This window comes from Pocillopora damicornis, chromosome 1 (genome assembly GCF_964200805.1).
Source record: "Pocillopora damicornis chromosome 1, jaPocDami1.2, whole genome shotgun sequence".
NCBI lineage: Eukaryota > Metazoa > Cnidaria > Anthozoa > Scleractinia > Pocilloporidae > Pocillopora > Pocillopora damicornis.
Window position 1 is genome coordinate 37340326 of NC_142670.1, and position 20336 is coordinate 37360661.

The window sequence follows — 20336 nt, forward strand, 5'->3', positions numbered from 1 at the left end:
AAAAGTTTAGCTGCTAGGCGTCAAAAGTGACCAATTTTAACCGTTAGCAGAAAAAAAAATTGATCGTAAAAATTTTTTCAGGTAGCCACAATGGAAGGATATTTAAACAATAGCCACTATTTGGCGCGAAATATGTAAAGATATTTGTCTGGAGCATTATCTATTTCAAGATGCGAGAACGATGCTCGAGGAAAACGATGAGCAAATTAGAGGCTATTGTGTTCATAATCCTTCAAATATTTTGCAACGCGTGTGAAAAATGTTTACGGACAGCTTACTGTATGCAGCGTGGGATGTTCTCTTTTGAGTGTTTTTTGGAACGACTAATGAACAAAAAAGATTTCCCTTCATCTGTAACAACCACAAAACCCTCTCTCATCTTGAATTGAATTTGAAACGTCTTAGAAATGTCTTAGAACAGCGATGTATTCAATAGTGACATAGGAGCACACTCAGGCCACAATGGCTAACGATACAAAGAGTTAAACTTTCCAAGAAATGAGAAAGTTTAATTTGTGACAAGACTGTAGAGGGGAGAGGTCTGCCAGAAGGCCAAAGTTTTCCTCTCGGTCGCACAAAGAATGTAAGGTAGTGCGTGGCTGCGGCATTTTTAAGGATGACTCAAGAATGACTCAAGAATGAGTCAAGAATGACTCAGTTTTTTGTGAGTACAGTCGCCTGACTAGACGTGATGCATGATGTCACGAAGCACCTGCCGTAGAAATTTTCAGGTCGATTGTTGGACACCGCGGCTCAGAAAATATGAGTCCACAATCAGAGGATTGTGTAAGTATGAAATTAGCTCGTGAATCGCAGTATTGTCTTTAAGATTCTTTTTCCAATTCCACTTCCAAATTCCAAATTTTCCACTCACTGGGTTGCGTGACGCTGTCAACTGGAGACTGGGTACGATGCTGAGTCATTTCTACCTCAGCTTTTTTTGCTTAATTGTGTATAAATTCATCAAGCTCGGGTGAGATTTAACAGTTTGTGAAACATACCCTCAGGTCATTCAACGGAAAATGTCTGGTTACGAGTTTCACTACTTCAATGTCCGTGCAAGAGGAGAGGTTGGTCGTCTCGCTTTGTCAGCTGCGAATTTCGAATTCAAGGATCTACGCCATACTCGCGAACAATGGCTCGAAATCAAAGCTTGTGAGTATTGCATTTTCTTGATCAACGTAACGTCGTAATAATTTTCGCTGCGACTTCTCCACTTCAGATTATTTTAAACAGTAGCTCAAGTAAAAGAGAAATTGAAAAAAAAGTATTTATCTCCTCAGACCTAAATCCTATTGATCGATCAGTCGATATTTTGCAACGTTTCAAAATATATAGACACATTGTGAATACAGGGAATTGCTAAAATACATGCAACTGACCTTATTTTTAAAATTTCGATTTGGTTTCTACATAGCTACACGAATGAATCTAGTGAAGAAGTCTTCAGAGTAAAGCTCTACCTGCATAAATTAGGGTATAACGGAGAGTTTATCGGTCACGCAATATGTAAATATTGTGCTGGAATATTCGGATCAACTGACGGCAGTCAGTACTCCTCACCGAGATGTTAAAAACTGTTATTCATCGGTTCTGTCACAAAACCTTAGGCAAACTCTGTCGCCCGGTTAAAAAAAAAAAAAAGGAAAACGTTAGCGTGCCGTGCTAAACTCATGAAGTGCGGCGCTAACATCGATTTTTTTTTTAATAACTTCATTCAAAACATTGACGTCGTCACTTAATGACTGACCGGATATCTTCCCTGAAATCATCGACATATAACAATCATTTTTAACCTTCTTTTGTTTTTGTTTTAGCTGGAAAGCCTCCGCTCGGCCAAATGCCATTTATTGTGACTCCTGAAGGAAAAACGCTAGCGCAGTCTGGTGCAATTTTAAAGTACATTTGCAAAAAAGGAGGTGGGTAACGTTATGAGTTGTGATAAAACTATGAAATACTTGTAGAACCAAATATTGTAAGTCAGACTGGAGAGGTTATTATCAGGAAAACACAATAAAGTGGCAGATAAGGGATTAAATATTGGCAGTGTATGATTTCCCTATTACGCAACGATGATAACTCCGGAATTGAATATTCAGTCACAGATCAGCTACCAAGCAGTTGTTAGAGTCACTTAATGTCTGATATGCTAAGAACAAATTTGTTTCATTGCATACCACAATATCCCCTCCATATGAACCCTCCAAATCAATCCTGTTTTCCTTCCTTTTTTTCTTTTGTGTAAAAACTAATCCTATATTTCTGCGACTTAACAGCGGTCTTTTTAAATAACTCCTTTATCCTTTACAGGCTTGAGTCCAACCGATCCCTGGGATGAAGCAGTAGCGGACCAGATCTGCGGTGGTGTCGACGATCTTCGTCTTGCAGTAGCTAAGGCCCACTTTGAAAAAGATGAGGCTAAAAAGGTATGTATCAGTTGAAAATTCATCCATCTTTGGTTTTCAAATTTGAAGTTTGCTTGGCCAAAATTCTAACGATCACAACCTAAAGCCGAAAAGACAGCCTTAATTTAAACCCAGTGGAGTGACATTGGACAACGTACTGTTCACTGGTTGTTATTTATCCTTTTTCACAACAATTACAAATACTGGATCACATTTAGAGCACTGGCCGATTACATATTAGGGAACAAAAATTTCACCTATCCAAATACAAATAAAAGTTGTAGTCATTGCGCAGGACTAAGGAAGCAGAAGTTACTAATAATTAGATTGTGACTCGTTTCCCCTGTTATGATTGGTTAGTTTTGTGTAAATTACGCCAGTAACGTTATAGCCTTGCAATATGCAATAAGATCTTTTCAACATTAACTCTGTTTGTTTCTGTTTTTCAAAGGAGGAACTAAGGAAAGAACTCCTGGAAACCACGCTGCCCGCCCGACTTGCAAATTACGATGCTCTTCTGAAAGGAACATATTTCATGGGTGATAAAGTAAGTTGCTGAGTTACGGGTGTATTGTACTTGTTATGGGACTCAAAGTAACCTGATGGCTGGTGGACTGAGCTCCAAAACGAAAGGTCTGGGTTTAAGTCCTAAATGGGACTTTGTGTTGCTCGTAAACAAGACACTACCCTTTCACAGTGCCTTACTTCATGTTGTAGTATACTTGGTTTCTGGACAGGGCTTGGGAAACCAGAAGAAAAAAAAATGTCTAGGGATAACCTGAGATCGAATAGCATAGAATTCGAAAAGAGTAAAGATACTCTTAGTCACGTGATGCTAAAGAAACAGGAAAAGGATCTGGTGATAAAGGCCTCGTGTCGTAAGTGCATACTTTACAAAACGGACACCCTGTGCAACATATCTTCAGTAAAGTATTTAATACCTACTACGCATGCTCTAATAAGTCAGAATCCATCGTCTATTGTTTTGATAAACTCATACCTGTTTTGAACCAGCGATTGACTCTACCATCTGCGGGTTTACCGGTGTAACAATCCACTTGGGATGGTGGGTGTACATCGAATTAAAAAAAATGCTGGTGATTTAAAAGCTCTCCTCGAGTTTTTTGAACATCGCGCAGGGACAACCCCCCCACACACCGGAAAAAAACCGGTCTGTTGCTTAAATGCCAATAGGCAATTGCTGGTTTTCAGTGTCACGCCATTCAAAATAGATCAAAATAAAAACCGTTCAATCGATTTAGTCTAGAATCTGGAAATAGAAAGAAGCTAGATATGTAAAGACTCTCGCCAAGATTCATGTCACAGCAATTTTTCTTACGGAAGATATGAGGAGAAACGTTTTTCCCAAATTTATAGAGATTTGTATGGAGCCGCCATGCTGGTGCCCACCTTGATGGGCACCAACATGGCGGCCGGAAACCAGCAGAAACATCTGTCACTGAGTTTTGCTACAAAAGCGTGAATTTATCTCTCTAAGAACTCATAAACGTAACAATAATACTTTATTCTAATACAAGAACTGTTCAGATAGCTGAATTTCCCTAAATAAGTCACCTTTTAAACCAACATAACAGCTCTCTCGCTCGTCATGTAAAGGCCACGTCACGCAAAAGCTTAGAAATTCAAGAGTAGTCTATCACTAAACCAAGAACCCATTTGGAGTGAAAATTTGTCTGAATATTAGTTTTTAGCTGCTCTAATACATCATGAAAGTAAAATCTCAGGAGGATCAATAGTTCTGAAGTCTGAAATTTAGTGACGTCACGTGAAAACCAGCAATAGCCTCTATTTGGCGCGAAAATATGAGCGGTTATTTGTCCGCGGACATTTTCTCTTTCAAGATGCGAACAGTTTCAGCTGTGGAATATTCGGTAAAGTGTTACGTTGAGACCAGTCACCGACAAAAATGATTTGATGGATCATAACTAATGATATTGCGATTAATATTCTAAGGTATGGAGAATGGGAGGCTTAAAAACATAAAAAGGGCGAGGAATAGCACTGTTTAACAGTTCAGAATGATAAAACGAAACTTAATGACTATTATTCTGTTTAACCCATAAATGAATTTGAGACGATATTCAGCTGGATTTAAACTATAGTATGATTTTACGAATATATACATCTTTGTGAGAGAACGGTTGTTTCTCAGACGGTCTTATACTTACCCCTTTTTTTTTTTCTAGTTGACCTATGCCGACATTACCTTCTTCGACTTCTTTAACGGCTTCATGAACAATGGAGCACCTACCGTCCCGGATTGTCTCAGCAAATTTCCAAGGCTGGTGGCGCATTATGAGAAAGTGCTGGAAAATGCAGGAATAAAGGCTTGGGTGGAGAGGCGCCCTAAGAATGACTTCTAAGCAATTTATCTGTGATTGTGAAAGCAGAATGCTTGATTCTCAAATGTTAACCAATGAAATAAATTGCTGAAAAAGTTACCATGATCGTTTACAATTTTCTCAGCTCAGGTCGCTTCTCTGGCCTTTAGGTGCCCACAATCAAAATGACAACGGCCCCTATAGGAATCCCCATACTACATGTTTGTCAGTTCAACATGGAGAAAGATAAAAAAATAGATGAATTAAGAGTTGCTATTTTAATGAAAATAATACCATGTCATTCGGTGTTCTTCTTTTATCTCTAGTAACAAGAGGCCCCCTCCTCCCCAGACCCCTCTCCCCAAAAAGACCAAACGCCAGTTAAAGTTTGAATTAAACAGATCTCACACAGAAAATAACTTTCCAGTTTAGTTTTTTTTTTTTTTCCATCACTTCACAGCTGGTAACCAACAACTGGTTGGAATCACAAAACATTTATCGCTCTGTTACTGGGCGTGTCTCGATCCATTTCTTTATTTCTGGCACATCCAGCACACGTTTGTAATGTGCAGCCAATAACGGGAACTTTTCGAGTGCTTTCATGAGCGTGGGTTCAACTTTTTCCAAAAGGTTCATCAGGTCAAAGAAAATGATGTCAGCATATGTAAGCTGTGAATAGATATAAAATAAATCTGTATTAGCCTGGGATGTAATTTTTGAGAATAAAAAGAGAAGAAGAAGAGGAAGAAAAAAAAGAATAATGATCAAAATAATGATGCTAATAATTATTATGGTGATGGTGATGATAATGATGATGATAGTAATGGGACTTTTGAGTAAATTATACATTCAGCAAATGCACTTATCTATTTGCCATAATCGACGTCGTGATGCATTTTTAAATAGTACAATGGCAAGAGGCTTTAACATCATTTATTCCACGAATAACAATGTGAATAAAATCAAATAAACCTAAATAGAGGATAAGATTAAAAAATTGAAGGAAAGGTCATGCATGCCTTAAATGGATGGTCTTGTACAGGAAACAAATCTTGCATATGTTGACATAAAGATCATACTTGTTTTCATCCATAAACTCTTACCTTGTCACCAGCAAAAAATCCCATGCCTTCGTTGTTGGCTTTCAGAATATTTTCATATTTTGGCAGTCGATTAGGAAGAGTTTCTTCAAAGAATTCTTTCATTAGCTCCGTCTACAAAATAATTTTGACAAACAAGGAAAACAAAAAACCCAAAGTGAAGTAATTGGCCTAAAATTAGTTATAATGAATTGATGGTCAGGGGAAATGAGGGGAGAGTTGGCTGAGTAGGCAAATGGGGATAAGTTAAAACAAAAGCATTGGTATAGTACAAATAGGGAGAGAGAAAGTATAGGAGAAAATAAAGAGAGGGAGGTAGGGAAAGGAGAGGGGGAGAAAAAATAAGAGGGAGAGAGTTAATTAATGAGGGAAAGGTTGCATGGGAGACAAAGGTACAACAAATGAGGCAATGACAGAGGTAGGGGAAGAGCAGGGTAAGGGAGGTAGAAAGGTGGGGGGGGGGGCAGAAAGGAGAGGGAGAAAGGAGGGTGGGAGCTAAAGAGGGACTGCAAAGGAGAAAAGGAAGGAAGGGATACATTGGAAACTGATAACACTAACCATCTAAGGAAGTATGGGAGAAAGAGGGTGGTCAAAAAGTTAGCTGACCAAACTAAAAAAAGAAAAGGAAAGAGCTTACAACAAGAAAATAGGGACAGGCTGTGAGAAAGACAAAAATGGGTGAGACAGGTCTAAAGATAGTGGCAAACAGAAGAGATCTGAAGGTAAGTAGTGAATAAGGTATTGAGATCTGTAAAGACAAGTGATAAAGATCATAAAGTAGAGGACCTGGCACCTTTTTAGCTTCCTCCTTTTCCATATGAGCCTTTATCAAAGCCTGGAAAAAATCTTCAACACCACTCACAATCATATCAGCAATTGCCTCATCAAAACTGTCTGTTGGGCTCAAACCTATATGTAATAAAGCAATAAAGGTTATGTCTGTGGGGATAAATAATATGTTTTGGCCATGACTCAGAGTCATTTCTGCTTGACCTGGTTGGCATGAGTTAAAATGACTCTTAAAAGAACCCAAAACATATTTATGTACAAGTAATACTATCATTATCACTTTGGTGGTCATTGAGAAAATATCAACTGAAAAGAATGACAAACAAACACCAGTCTAACCAATCACCTGAGTATGTGAGCATTTTAGCCGACCAAAAATCTCCTTGTTAGTCTGGAATATGAGGCACAATGCCTCATAGAATGATGAAAATATTTTTTCCCAATAGTTTATTATTCCATCAAAACAGAACATATACAATATCTCTAATATTACTTACAAACATAATGGTATGTTTAAAAAAATGCATTACAAAAGAAGCAATACACTACACCTAACACTAAAGTAAAAAGATTATAATAAAACCACATTTTATCACAGGCAACCCCCTACCCCTCTCTCCCACCCCCTTGAAATTCGTCAATTTTCCTTGTATGTTTGTTGATACTTAGAGAGGCACCAGTTGCACAGTGGTGTTAGTTTAATCATGCCCCTGCCAGGAATTGCACCCATCATGTAATTTTCAATCTCTGATCATTTGTACCAAACAAAACACCACCATGTCACCCACAAAGCTAGGAGAAATTTTTGAATAATCATAGCAACTTTTCAGAAGTTTCATTTTATGTGGTAATGTTTGAGAATCAAGCATTCTGCTTCCACAATCACAGATAAATTGTTTAGAAGTCAGTCATGGCACACCTCTCCACCCAAGCTTTTATTCCCACATTTTCCAGCACTTTCTCATAGAATGCCACCTGCCTTGGAAATTTCCTGAGACAATCCCAGATAGTAGGTTTTCCATTGTTCATGAAGTCAATGAAGAGGTCAAAGAAGGTAATGTTGTTTTGGGTTACAAGGTGAGATTAAGTTAATAAATTATTCACTTATAAAGCACAGAAAATTGAAATTTTTCCTGTGACATAGTGATGGTAATAGATAGGAACATTACTATTGCTGCTTCATAAAGAAAAAATATTCATTTCTTTAGTGATTACTCACCTCCTATTTTGCAAACATACTTCATGATTGCTTGAGACTGACCAAGAACTTTTCCATCTGGGGTCACGAGAAATGGTGCCTGACCAAGAGGGGGTCTGCCAGCTGACAAAAGAAAACACAAAAATTAATTGAGAGAGATAACTAGATGATAAATTAATACATAAGTTAATAGTTAACTGAACTATAGATAGTTACTTAGAGAGATATGGATGATGAAAAACACATGGATTTGAATAAATTTATGGTCAAATGGAAACAAAAAGAAATAACCAGAAAAGGGATGTCTTATCAAAGGAATGAGCAAATAAGCAGGAATTTAACAAAATTAACCATAAGTAAACATGTCAATCACATTATGTTTGTTAAATTAAGACAAAAATATAATGGACATGTGAATAAATATGACATGCATTTAATTCCTTTTATTAACATATCCCAAAGGAGTCTTCAAAACAAGTAAAACCATTTGCCCAATAACCAGATAAAATCTAGTAAGTATAAATTATTATAAAATGTCAAAAACAGACAGCTTGCAATACCGCTAACTATTCAAGCGACTTTGGTTGAAACTTCAGGTGCAGCATCAGTTCATAACTATTAAAGCATTATCTTTAATATTCGTTTTAAATGTTAAAGTATTTCTGGATGAAATCATGTAAATATTCGAGTGGCGGCTCTGACTCTTGTTGACGAGAATATCTACTATGGCATAGTCACGCAATCCTGCTGCGTGATTCAATTAAAATTACAAAGAAACCTAGCCAAACTTGACGCTTTTTTTTCGAATAAAATTGAAAAATAGAGAGAAAGATCAGAGATATTCATCTCTCTGACTACTTCACTTACTAAAAACCCATATCACCTATACAGCCTTTGGTTCTGATGTTTAGTTCTGGAAACTTATAAATTGCATCGTCATCGTTACGAATCAATTATGGAATTTTAAAGATAGGTCAGGTGGAAGGACAGAATGTTAGATTGTCGTCATCCTCCCAATCTTTTTCGCGAAAATTTACTACCTAAGTATTTTTGGGGGGCTCCAAATTCTTATTACTGCATACGTTCTCATGCACTGCATGATAATTCGTACTTAACTGAAATTGAGTTTTATTCGACAAAGAACACACGGTAAATTGAAAGAATCGCTTATCGTGATGATAATGAGGATAGCATGCAGTTTTAGTTGCAGTCTTTTTCTTTTCCCTTTTTTTTTTAGGAGAACAATGTGTATTAGCAATGAGAGACTGCTTTGTCACTCAATATTCAGGTCCTGAACCTTTGAATCGCACACCAACTTTCTCGGTCAAAGGTTAGTTATTTCAGGATAACGTTTTGAACACAAGCGCTTATAATGTCGCGATCTCCATTAAAGATTTTCTACTCACATTCTTTCTCCTTGACCCATTCTTCCCTAGTTAATCGGATGTCTTCGTATTCCATATTCGCAGCAACAAAGGAAAGCCGAACGACCTCTGCCCGACCTCGGGCATCAAAGTAGTAAAGTTTATAGCCTGACATTGTTTCTTCCAAGTGATAATTCGAAGGGTAAGCGTAGCGCTTATATTTACTGATGAACGTCACGTAACTTCTCACGGGGACGTTTTAATTGGTGCTATTTTGACAAGTATGTCATCATGTACTGATTAATGCTAATTTTGTAAATTAAGTCAGCATTGGTTATGCAGTAACTTCTAGCTTTCAAAGCGATTTTTCTTGGCTGTATTCGAAATATTGAAAGCTTAAAATGGTTTTTCCTTTTCTGATTTTCAAATGCCCAGAAATCGACAACCTACGCCATTAATTCCTGTCCGGTGGAAGGTAAATTTGAGTACAGCAGCTGCCTCGCTACCAAAATTAGCAGCATTTGTGTTTCAGCAAGATTTAACATCAAACAAAGTCATCAAGTGTTGCGTGAGTAAACAGTACACCCTGGGGGTTGCTGTGTTATTTTTAGAAGAGATAAGATTCGGAGGTCATTTTTTTACCGCATGGTCTCGATAGCTCTGGACTTTTGCAAACAGAAGACAGTTTGGTTTTCATTAAGGCTAAAAGTCACAACAGTTGCTGGTCATTCTCCCAAAAAAATCGACATTAGCCAAATACAGGATTATAGTTGCTTTTCGAGTCACCGTGACCAGGCATTAATTCAGTACAGCCAATGAAAGCATTTAATTAGTATTGTTTGACAAGTTTCTGTTAGTTTTGGGTCTATTGTATATTTTTTCTAGAAAGGAATTTTAATCGATCATTTTTGGGACAAACATATTTTTTAATTTGGATCGACATTTAGCAGAGTCAGCATTTCGTAATATCGATATCCTCGTTGGAAACGTTTCAATTGGTTCCTTTCGACAAACGTATGCCAATGGTTATATATTTGGCAAAGTAAAGGGATACCATTTCCAACAGGCAATTCAACGACCAATTGTATCTCTCGAAAAACATTTCAATGAATCCTTACCGTGACAAATCTCCACTTATTCCGGATTTGCATTCAATTAGCCGACTCGTCTCTCCCATGGTGACTTTGGAAATCTTGCCTTAAATCAAATAAAACTTAGGTTGAAGTAAGTGAGCAGTCATGCCATTGATCTTTCAAGCTCGTTTACCCTTTACACTCTAACATCAGTATGCAAACTCTCCATACTATGTTCTATACATTTTAAAGGCGCTGACAAGGAGAATTTGTTTGACAATCAAGAGCGTGATCATTTCCTCTATTCTTGTGACCTTTCTATGTGATTCAGAGGAGATATTAAAAGGAGAAATAAGGAAAAAAAAAAAAAAAAAAAAAAAAAAGCTATTCATGTCCACGTGTGTAAACCTCAAGTGTTTTTGCGTGAGTTAACAGTACGCCCTGGATATTGGATTGCTGTATCACTGTGAGAAGAGACAAGATTCGGAAGTAATTTTTTTTTCTGAATGGCCTCGATGGCTCTGTACTTTTGCAAACAGAAGACTGTTTTTTTTTTCATTAAGGCTAAAAGTCACAACAGTTGCAGGTTATTCTCTCAAAGAAACCGACATTTGCTAAATACAGCATGATTGTTGCTTTTAAGTCAAAATGAACAGGCAATAATTCAGTACCGCCAATGAAAGTATTTGATTAGTATTGTTCGACAAGTTTCTGTTAATTGAGTCTTTTTTGGGTCTTTTTCCTTTAAAGGAATTCAATCGATTATTTTTTGGACAAATCTCTTTTTAAATTTGGATCGACATTTAGCATAGTCAGCATTTCGCAATATCGATATCCCCTTTGGAAACTTTTCAATATTGGGTCTATTGAATATTTTTTCTCTCTTGGAATTTCAATTGAATATTTTTTGGACAAATCCATTTTAAATTTGGATCGACATTTAGCAGAGTCAGCATTTCGTAATATCGATATCCTCTTTGGAAACGTTTCAATTGGTTCCTTTCGACAAACTTATGCCAATGGTTATATATTTGGCAAAGTAAAAGGATACCAGCTCCAACCAGCATTTCAACGACCAATTGTATCTCTCGAAAAAACATTTCAATGAATCCTTACCGTGACAAATCTCCACTTATTCCGGATTTACATTCAATTAGCCGACTCGTCTCTCCCATGGTGACTTTGGAAATCTTGCCTTAAATCAAATAAAGTTTGGGTTGGGGTTGGATTGATCTTTTAAGCTTATTTAATCCTTTACACTCTAACATCGGTGTGCAAACTCTCCATACTATGCTCTATACATTTTTAAGGTGCTGATATGGAGAATTTGTTTAACAATCAAGAGCGTGATCATGTCTTCTATTCTTGTGACCTTTATGTGTGATTAAGAAGAGACATTGAAAGGAGAAATTAGATGTTAGTCACTCTTAGGGGTGAAAGGGTTAACCAAGTTATTTACCCGTTCATTCTCAAGATATCATCATCAATTCTCCTTACTGCCTTCCAGACAATTCTTATGACGTTAATTTGGAGAAATTTGTTCAAACTTTCAGTGTTTAACCCCTTGTTTAAATTAGTTTGAGCTTTAGTAACTAAGGTGTTTATAAACCATCTCTTTTAAGTGGCTGATTCAGGTCAGATGTTTGGGATCGCCATTCCGTCAATTCAAAAAATAAATGAAATATATACACCTTTTATTTTCTCCTCAAAAAGTGTTCCTCTGATGAGAAAACTAAAATGTATATAATTCCTATATATTTTCAAATTGCAACGATTTTTAAAACGGGTGAATATATTAATATCATATATATTATATTAAAAAGCTTTTTCGAATAAAAGGTCTCATTAGATCACTTAAACCTATTCAAGGATTCAATATTTCTGATAGCACATGTAAGATCACTCCATATTTTAGGAGGGGCTGCGTGAAAGGAAAGATCGGTGAGCGTAGCGCGCGTGATTTACCCCTGCAAAGAACACAAAAAGGGAAATAAACAAAAAACGAACGTAGCAAAAATAGAGGAGTACATTAGTGCTTAAATAAATCTTATGATTAGTTGAATGAATGAATTAACCACCAAAAGAAGGGCTGAGTCGATGAATGAATAAGTGACAGACAAACCGACTGACTTAAAAAATGTGACGTCTACCTTGTCACCAACAAAGAATCCTTTCCCATCATTATATTGGCCTTAAGAAGTTTTTCAAAGCGAGTGAGAATTCCAGGGGTAACAGCTTTCGCCTCCTCTTGCAATTTAACCTGAATCAAGGAATGAACGGGGAATAAATTAAGTGGCATACATGACGTCCCTGTGGTTATTCTATATTATATCAGCATAAAGACTCATTTTTCAACTGAGTTGCAACTCTAGTATTTAGAAAGAAAAAGACTAACAAACGTTCTTAAAACGCAAAAGACAGCCTGAACTCGACACTGGCTACATTGCGACATTGCAGTAGCGTTTTCGACTGCATGACTGAGCATATACACCACTGAATTGGTTTTGCTTTACTTCGCTCTACGATTGGTCCAAAAAACTTTCGCTACCTTGTCAACCCATCAGGTTTTGCTTACCTTCGCGCTACGATTTGTCCAGAAAACTTTCGCTACCTTGTCAACCAATCAGACGCAAATTGGAGGCAAATCGCGTCGTGCTTTTTGCGTTTTCCCGCCTTTTGGGTCCCTGGCGCGTTTTAACTCTGAGCTCTCATTGGCTTTTGATGATCTTTCATCGCTGTGGTTGGTCGTGGAGGTTACCTTGGTTTTGGTGGTATGAAATAGTCGTAAGACCGCGCTGAAATTCTTTATAACAATCTTATGTACACTGGGCAGCGACGAACTGAAATATTAACTGGAAAAGATGGATACCTTTATAAATATTATAAGGGACTGTTTACCTTTCTTTTGGGTCTTTTTCAAAGAAAGCTGAAGCGTATTTTTCAGTTAAATCAGCAACACCATCAACAATCATGTCTGCCTTACCCTATGTCCAAATCGGTGGAGGGGGTTAGACCTAGGGGAATTAGTGAAAGCAAAACTTAACTCAAAACAAAAGAGCCAGTAAGTATGATGATAAAAAAATGAAAGAGTAGTGGAAGAGAAAGTAAGATGGAAGAAAGGAAAGAACTAAGGAAGTGAGGGACAGAAGGAGTACGGATGGAAGGAATGGAAGGAGGGAGGGAGGAAGGGAGGGAGGAGGGAGGAAGGGATGGAGGAAGGGAGGGAAGGAGGAAGGGAGGGAGCTAGGGAAGGAGGGAGAGAGGAGGGAGGAAAGGAGGGAGGGAGGAAGGAGGGGAGGGAGCAAGGGAAGGAGGGAGGTAGAGAGGGAGAGAGGACAAGAGGATGGAGGGGAAAGAGTGGAAAGATAGGAAGGAAGGGAAAACGAAAGGGTTGGAAAAGAGGGTGAATCAAAAGGAGGAAAAAAGGGAGAGATTAGTTGAGGTAGGGGAAGGAGAGGATTGGGAGATGTGGGGTAGGGTAAGGGAGGTTGGATGAGAGGGGGGGAGAGGATTAAAGGAAGGGAGAATGAAATGCAGTGACAGGGGGATGTGTGAAATGATCCATAAACTGTTCGGGGTAGGATGAGAAAGGAGGGGGGGGGTAGGAGGTTGCCTGTAATGAGCTACGGTTCTGTCAATTCCTGTTTGAAAGGCAGGCAGCAAAACGGCAGCGGTGCAACTCTACAAGAACTCTCAGCACCAACACTTACGGAGCAGACATGGGCAATTTTTCCTCTCCATCTGTAGCTTGACTACAAAATTGTTTAGGGGGAGGTTAGATTGACAGTTTAATGAGAACTGCAAGGAGCTCAGTCAACAAATTTTAAATCTCTTCAGCGTGCCAGGTGCTTAGGTCACTTCTCTTGCTTGTAGGTACCAACAATACAAATAACAATGGCATCCATGGCAATCTACATACTACATGTTTGTCAGTTCACCCTCTTCCCAAACATACAGCAGGAGAAGGATACAAAATAGATGAATTAAGAGAGATAGTTTCTATTTTAATGAAAATATTACCAAGTCATCCGGTCTTCTTCTTTTACCTCTTATAACTGGAGGCCCCCTCCTCCCCACACCATTTTCCCCCAAAGATCAAACGCCAGTTAAGGCTTAAATTAAACAGTTCTCACACAGAAAATAACTTTTCAGTTTAGTTTATTTTTCTTTCCATCACTTCACAGCTGGTAACCAACAACTGGTCAGAATCACAAAACATTTAATGCTCTGTTTTTGGGCGTGTCTCGACCCATTTCTTTATTTCTGGTACATCCAGTACACGTTTGTGATGCGCAGCCAATAACGGGAACTTTTCGAGTGCTTTCGGGGCAGTGGGTTCGCCTTTTTCCAAAAGGTTCATCAGGTCAAAGAAAATGATGTCAGCATATGTAAGCTGTAAATAGATATCATAAAATAAATCTGTATTAGCCTGGAATGTAATTTTTGAGAAGAAAAAGAGAGGAAGAAGAGGAAGAAAAAAAGTATAATGATGAAAATAATGATGCTAATAATTATTATGGTGATGGTGATGATAATGATGATGATAATAATAGGACTTTTGAGTAAATTATACATTTAGCAAATGCACTTATCTATTTGCCATAATCGACGTAATGATGCATTTTTAAATAGTACAATGGCAAGAGGCTTTAACATCGTTTATTCCACAAGCAACAATATGAATAAAATCAAGTAAACCTAAATAGAAGATAGGATTAAAAAATTGGGACGAAGGGTCATGCATGCCTTAAATGCATGGTCTTGTATAGGAAAGAAATCTTGTGTATGTTAACATAAAGATCAAATTTGTTTTCATCCACAAACTGTTACCTTGTCACCAACAAAGAATCCCTTGCCTTCGTTGTTGGCTTTTAAAATATTTTCATATTTTGGCAGTCGGTTAGCGAGAGTTTCTTCAAAGAATTCTTTCATTAGCTCCGTCTACAAAATAATTTTGACCAAATAAGGATAAAAAAAATCCAAGTGAAGGAATTGGCCTAAATTAAGTTAGTGGCACTGAATTGGTGGTCAAGGGAAATGGGGAGAGAGTTGGCTGAGTAGGCAAATGGGGATAAGTTAAAACAAAAGCACTTCTAGTATATAATACAAATAGGGAGAGAGAAAGTATGGGAGAAAAATTAAAGATAGGGAGGTGGGGAAAGGAGAGGGGGAGAAAAGAACTAGTGAAAGTGAGTTAATTAATGAGGAAAAGGTTGCATAGGAGAGAAAGGTATAATAAATGAGGCAATAGCAGAGGTGGCGGAGAGCAAGGGAAGGGAGAGAGAAAGGTAGGAGGGAGAGGGAGTGAGGCATAAGAAGGAAAAGGAGAAGAGGAGAGGAGGGTGTGAAGGACTGAGATGGAGGAAAGGTGGAAGGAAGGGATACATTGGAATCTGATAACACCATCTAAAGAAGCATGGGAGAGGTAGGGTGATCAGGAAGTTAGTTGACTAGACTAAAAGGGAAAGGAAAGAGCTGATAACAAGGCAATGGGGGCAAGCTGTGAGGGGAGCAAAAACAGATGGGACAGATCTGAAGGTAGTGGCAAACAGAAGAGATCTGAAGGTAAGAAGTGAACAAGGACTTGAGATCTGTAATGAAAAGTGATAAAGATTATAAAGAAGAGGAAACAAAAAAACAAAATTGTGTTTATTTGGTACCTTTTTAGCTTCCTCCTTTTCCATATGAGCCTTTATCAAAGCCTGGAAAAAATCTTCAACACCACCCACAATCATATCAGCAATTGCCTCATCAAAACTGTCTGTTGGGCTCAAACCTATATGTAATAAAGCAACAGAGGTTATGTCCATGGGCATAAATGATATGTTTTGGCCATGACTCAGGGTCATTTTAGCCTGACCTGCTTGGCATGAGTTAAAATGACTCTTAAAAAGAGCTCAACACATATTTATGCCCAATTAATACTACCGTTATTACTTTTGAGGACATTGAGAAAAAAAACAACTGGAAAAAATGACAAAAATACACCAGTCTGACCAATCACCTGAGTATGTAAGCATTTTTGCCAGTCAAAATCTCCTTGCTAGATTGAATAGATTTATTCCCAATAGTTTATTTATTCCATCAAAACAGAACATATACAATATCTCTAATATTACTTACAAAAATAAGAATGGTATTATTAAAAAAAAAGACATCACAAAGGAAGCAACACACTACACCTGACACTAAAGTAGAAAGATTATTACAGATTGAACTACATTTTATGACAGGCAACCCCCTACCCCTCTCTCCCACCCCCTGGAAATCCAATCAATTTTTTTTGTATGTTTGTTGATACTTAGTGAGGCACCTTGCACAGTGGTGTTGGTTTAATCATGCCCCTGCCAGGAATTGCACCCATCAGGTAATTTTTAATCCTGGATCATGTGTACCAAATAAAACACCACCATGTCACCCACAAAGCTAGGAGAAAATTTTGAATAATTATAGAAACTTTTTCAGCAGTTTCTTTTATTAGGTAATGTTTGAGAATCAAGCATTCTGCTCCCACAATCACAGATAAATTGCTTAGAAGTCAGTCATAGGGAGCCTCTCCACCCAAGCTTTTATTCCTGAATTTTTAGCACTTTCTCATACAGCACCACCAGCCTTGGATATTTCCTGAGACAAACCATAATGTTCCAAGGTTCTTCATGAAGCCATTGAAGAGGTTGAAGAAGGTACTGTTGGTTTTGGTTACAAGGTGAGATTAAGTTATTGAATTGTTCATTATTCAAGCACAGAAAAATTGAAATTTTTCCTGTGGTATAGTGATGGTAATTGATAGTAACATTACTGTAGCTGCTTCATAAAGAAAAAATATTCATTTCAATAGTGATTACTCACCTCCTATTCTGCAAACATACTTCATGATTGCTTGAGACTGTCCGAGCACTTTTCCATCTGGGGTCACAAGAAAAGGTGCCTGACCAAGAGGGGGTCTGCCAGCTGACAAAAAGAAATAGAAAAATAAATAGAAAGATAGATGATAAATTAATACATAAGTTAATTAACAGATAAATGGATTATAGACAGTTACTTAGAGAGAGATATATTAAGGTAGATAAATAGATAATTACACATGGATTTGAATAAATTTATTGTTAAATAGAAAAAAAAAGAAGTTTCTAGGAAAGGGATGTCTTATCAAAGGAATGAGCGCATAAGCAATGAATTAACCATTAGTAAACATGTTGATCACATTATGTTTGCTTACATGTAGACAAAAATATAATGGACACATGAATAAATATGACCTGCATTTAATTCCTCTTATTAACATATCCCAAAGGAGTCTTCGATACAAGTAAAAGTATTTGCCTGATAACCAGATAAAATCTAGTAGGTATAAACTATTATAAAATGTCAAAAACAGACAGCTTGCAATACAGCCAACTTTTCACGCGCTTTTGGTTGGAACTTTAGGCGCACCGTCAGTTCATAACTATTAAAGCATTATCTTTAAAATTCGTTTTCAATCATGTTAATTTATTTTTGGATGAAATCATGTAAATATTCGAGTGGCGGCTCTGACTTTTGTTGACGAAAATATCTACTATAGCATAGTCACGCAATCCTGTTGTATGATTTAAAATTATTCAGAAACCTAGCCAAACTTGAGGGTTTTCTCTTTCTTGGAATGAAATTGAAAAATAGAGAGAAAGATCACAGAAGCCAATCTTTCTGACTGCTTCGCTTCCTGAAAAACCAAAATCATCTCTATAGCCTTTGGTTCTGACGTTCAGTTCTGGAAACTAGTAACCTGCATCGTCATCGTTACGAATTAATTAGGGAATTAAGATAGGTCAGGTGGATGGACAGAATGTTAGATTGTAGTCATCCTCCCGACCTTTTTCGCGAAAATTTACTACCTAAGTATCTTTTTGGGGGGGCTCCAATTTCTTATCATTACATACGTTCCCATGCACTGCATGATAATTCGTACTTAACTGAAATTGAGTTTTATTCGACAAAGAACACACGGTAAATTGAAAGAATCGATTTTTGTGAGTTTTAGTCGCAATCTTTTTCTTTTCCCTTTTTTTTTTTAAGAGAACAATGTGTTTTAGCAATGAGAGACGATTTTTCATTCAATATGCAAGTCCTGAACCTTTATATGCAAACCAACTTTCTCGGTTAAAGGTTAGTTATTTCAGGATAACGTTTTGAACACAAGCGCTATGTTGTGATCTGCATTCAAGATTTTCTACTCACATTCTTTCTCCTTGACCCATTCTTCTCTGGTAAATCGGATGTCTTCGTATTCCATATTCGCAGCAACGAAGGAAAGCCGAACGATCTCAGCCCGACCTCGGAAATCAAAGTAGTAAAGTTTGTAGCCTGACATTGTTTCTTGTAGATGATTCTTCGGAGCGCTAGCGCAGCGTTTATATGTTGCCGATGGACGTCACGCAACTTCTCACGGTGACGTTTTAATTAGTTTTATTTTGACAAGTATGTCATCATGTACTTATTGATGCTAAATTGATTTCCCGAATTATTTTCGTAAATGAAGTCAGCATTAGTTATGCAGTAGCTTCGTAGCTTTCAAGGCGATTTTTCTCGGCTGCTTTCGAAATATTGTAAGCTTAACATGGTCTTTTTCCTTTATTATGTTTTTCAGATGCCCAGAAATCGACAACCTACGCCATTAATTTCTATCCGGTGGAAGGTAAATTTGAGTACAGCAGCTGCCTCGCTACCAAAATTAGCAGCATTTGGGTTTTGGCTAGATGTACTATACGGTTAAATTAGTGTGGGGAGCACGAAGCAAACGAAACAATCGCTATTTTTGTCCACGCGTGTATACCTCGAGTGTTGTTGTGTAAGTTAATAGTACACCCTGGATGTTGGATTGCTGGGTCACTGTGAGAAGAGACGAGATTCGAAAGTCATTTTTTACTGAATGGCCTCGATGGCTCTGTACTTTTGCAAACAGAAGACAGCTTGTTTTTCATTAAAGCTAAAAGTCCCAACAATTGCAGGTTATTCTCCCAAAGAAACCAACATTTGCCAAAATATAGCATGATAGTTGCCTTTAAGACATCATGAACAGGTATTAAATCAGTACCGCCAATGAAAGCATTTGATCAGTATTGTTCGACAAATTTCTGTTAACTCTGGGTCTAATGTATATTTTTCCTTAAAAGGAATTTCAATCGATTATTTTTTGGACAAATCTCTTGAAATCTAGATCGACGTTTAGCAGAGTCAGCATTTCGTAATATCGATATCGATATCCTCGTTGGAAACTTTTCAATATTGGGTCTATGGAATATTTCTCCTTTAAAGGATTCCAATCGAATATTTTTTGGACAAATCTGTTTTTAAATTTGGATCGACATTTAGCAGGGTCAGCATTTCGTAATATGGATATCCTCGTTGGAAACTTTTCAATATTGGGTCTATTGAATATTTCTCCTTTAAAGGATTCCAATCGAATATTTTTTGGACAAATCTGTTTTTAAATTTGGATCGACATTTAGCAGGGTCAGCATTTCGTAATATCGATATCCTCGTTGGAAACTTTTCAATATTGGGTCTATTGAATACTTCTCCTTTAAAGGATTCCAATCGAATATTTTTTGGACAAATCTATTTTTAAATTTGGATCGACATTTAGCAGGGTCAGCATTTCGTAATATCGATATCCTCGTTGGAAACTTTTCAATTGGTTCCTTGCGACAAACTTATGCCAATGGTTATATATTTGGCAAAGTGAAGGGATACCAGCTCCAACAGGAAATTCAACCATCAATTGTATCTCTCGAAAAAACATTTCAATGAATCCTTACCGTGACGAATCTCCATTTATTCTGGATTTGCATTCAACTAGCCGACTCGTCTCTCCCATGGTGACTTTGGAAATATTGCCTTAAATCAAATAAAGTTTGGGTTGAGGTAAGAGAACAGTCATGCCATTGATCCTTCAAGCTTATTTAACCCTTTACACTCTAACATCAGTATGCAAACTCTCCATACTATGCTCTATACATTTTTAAGGTGCTGACAAGGAGAATTTGTTTAACAATCAAGGGCGTGATCATTTCCTCAATTCTTGTG

General features: G+C 37.4%; 3 protein-coding genes across 3 annotated transcripts; 1 reads left to right on the top strand and 2 right to left on the bottom strand.

Annotated features, from left to right (window-relative positions):
* Window positions 1–666: 666 nt before the first annotated feature.
* On the top strand, window positions 667–4867 carry LOC113675773 (glutathione S-transferase). Its single transcript, XM_027192379.2, has 5 exons — window positions 667–1155; window positions 1818–1919; window positions 2311–2426; window positions 2857–2952; window positions 4613–4867. The coding sequence occupies exons 1-5, from the start codon at window positions 1023–1025 to the stop codon at window positions 4787–4789; spliced, it is 624 nt and encodes a 207-aa protein (XP_027048180.2). The 5' UTR covers window positions 667–1022; the 3' UTR covers window positions 4790–4867.
* A 296-nt stretch (window positions 4868–5163) lies between these two features.
* LOC113675772 (glutathione S-transferase 1) lies at window positions 5164–9437 on the bottom strand. Its single transcript, XM_089209834.1, has 5 exons — window positions 9241–9437; window positions 7856–7957; window positions 6641–6756; window positions 5851–5961; window positions 5164–5416 (listed from the first exon to the last, which is right to left on the bottom strand). The coding sequence occupies exons 1-5, from the start codon at window positions 9371–9373 to the stop codon at window positions 5243–5245; spliced, it is 636 nt and encodes a 211-aa protein (XP_089065960.1). The 5' UTR covers window positions 9374–9437; the 3' UTR covers window positions 5164–5242.
* A 4979-nt stretch (window positions 9438–14416) lies between these two features.
* On the bottom strand, window positions 14417–18716 carry LOC149053645 (glutathione S-transferase 1-like). The gene is made up of 5 exons (XM_089209824.1): window positions 18489–18716; window positions 17121–17222; window positions 15932–16047; window positions 15102–15212; window positions 14417–14664 (listed from the first exon to the last, which is right to left on the bottom strand). Exons 1-5 carry the CDS (start codon window positions 18619–18621, stop codon window positions 14491–14493), a joined length of 636 nt encoding a protein of 211 aa, XP_089065950.1. The 5' UTR covers window positions 18622–18716; the 3' UTR covers window positions 14417–14490.
* Between the last annotated feature and the right edge of the window lie 1620 nt (window positions 18717–20336).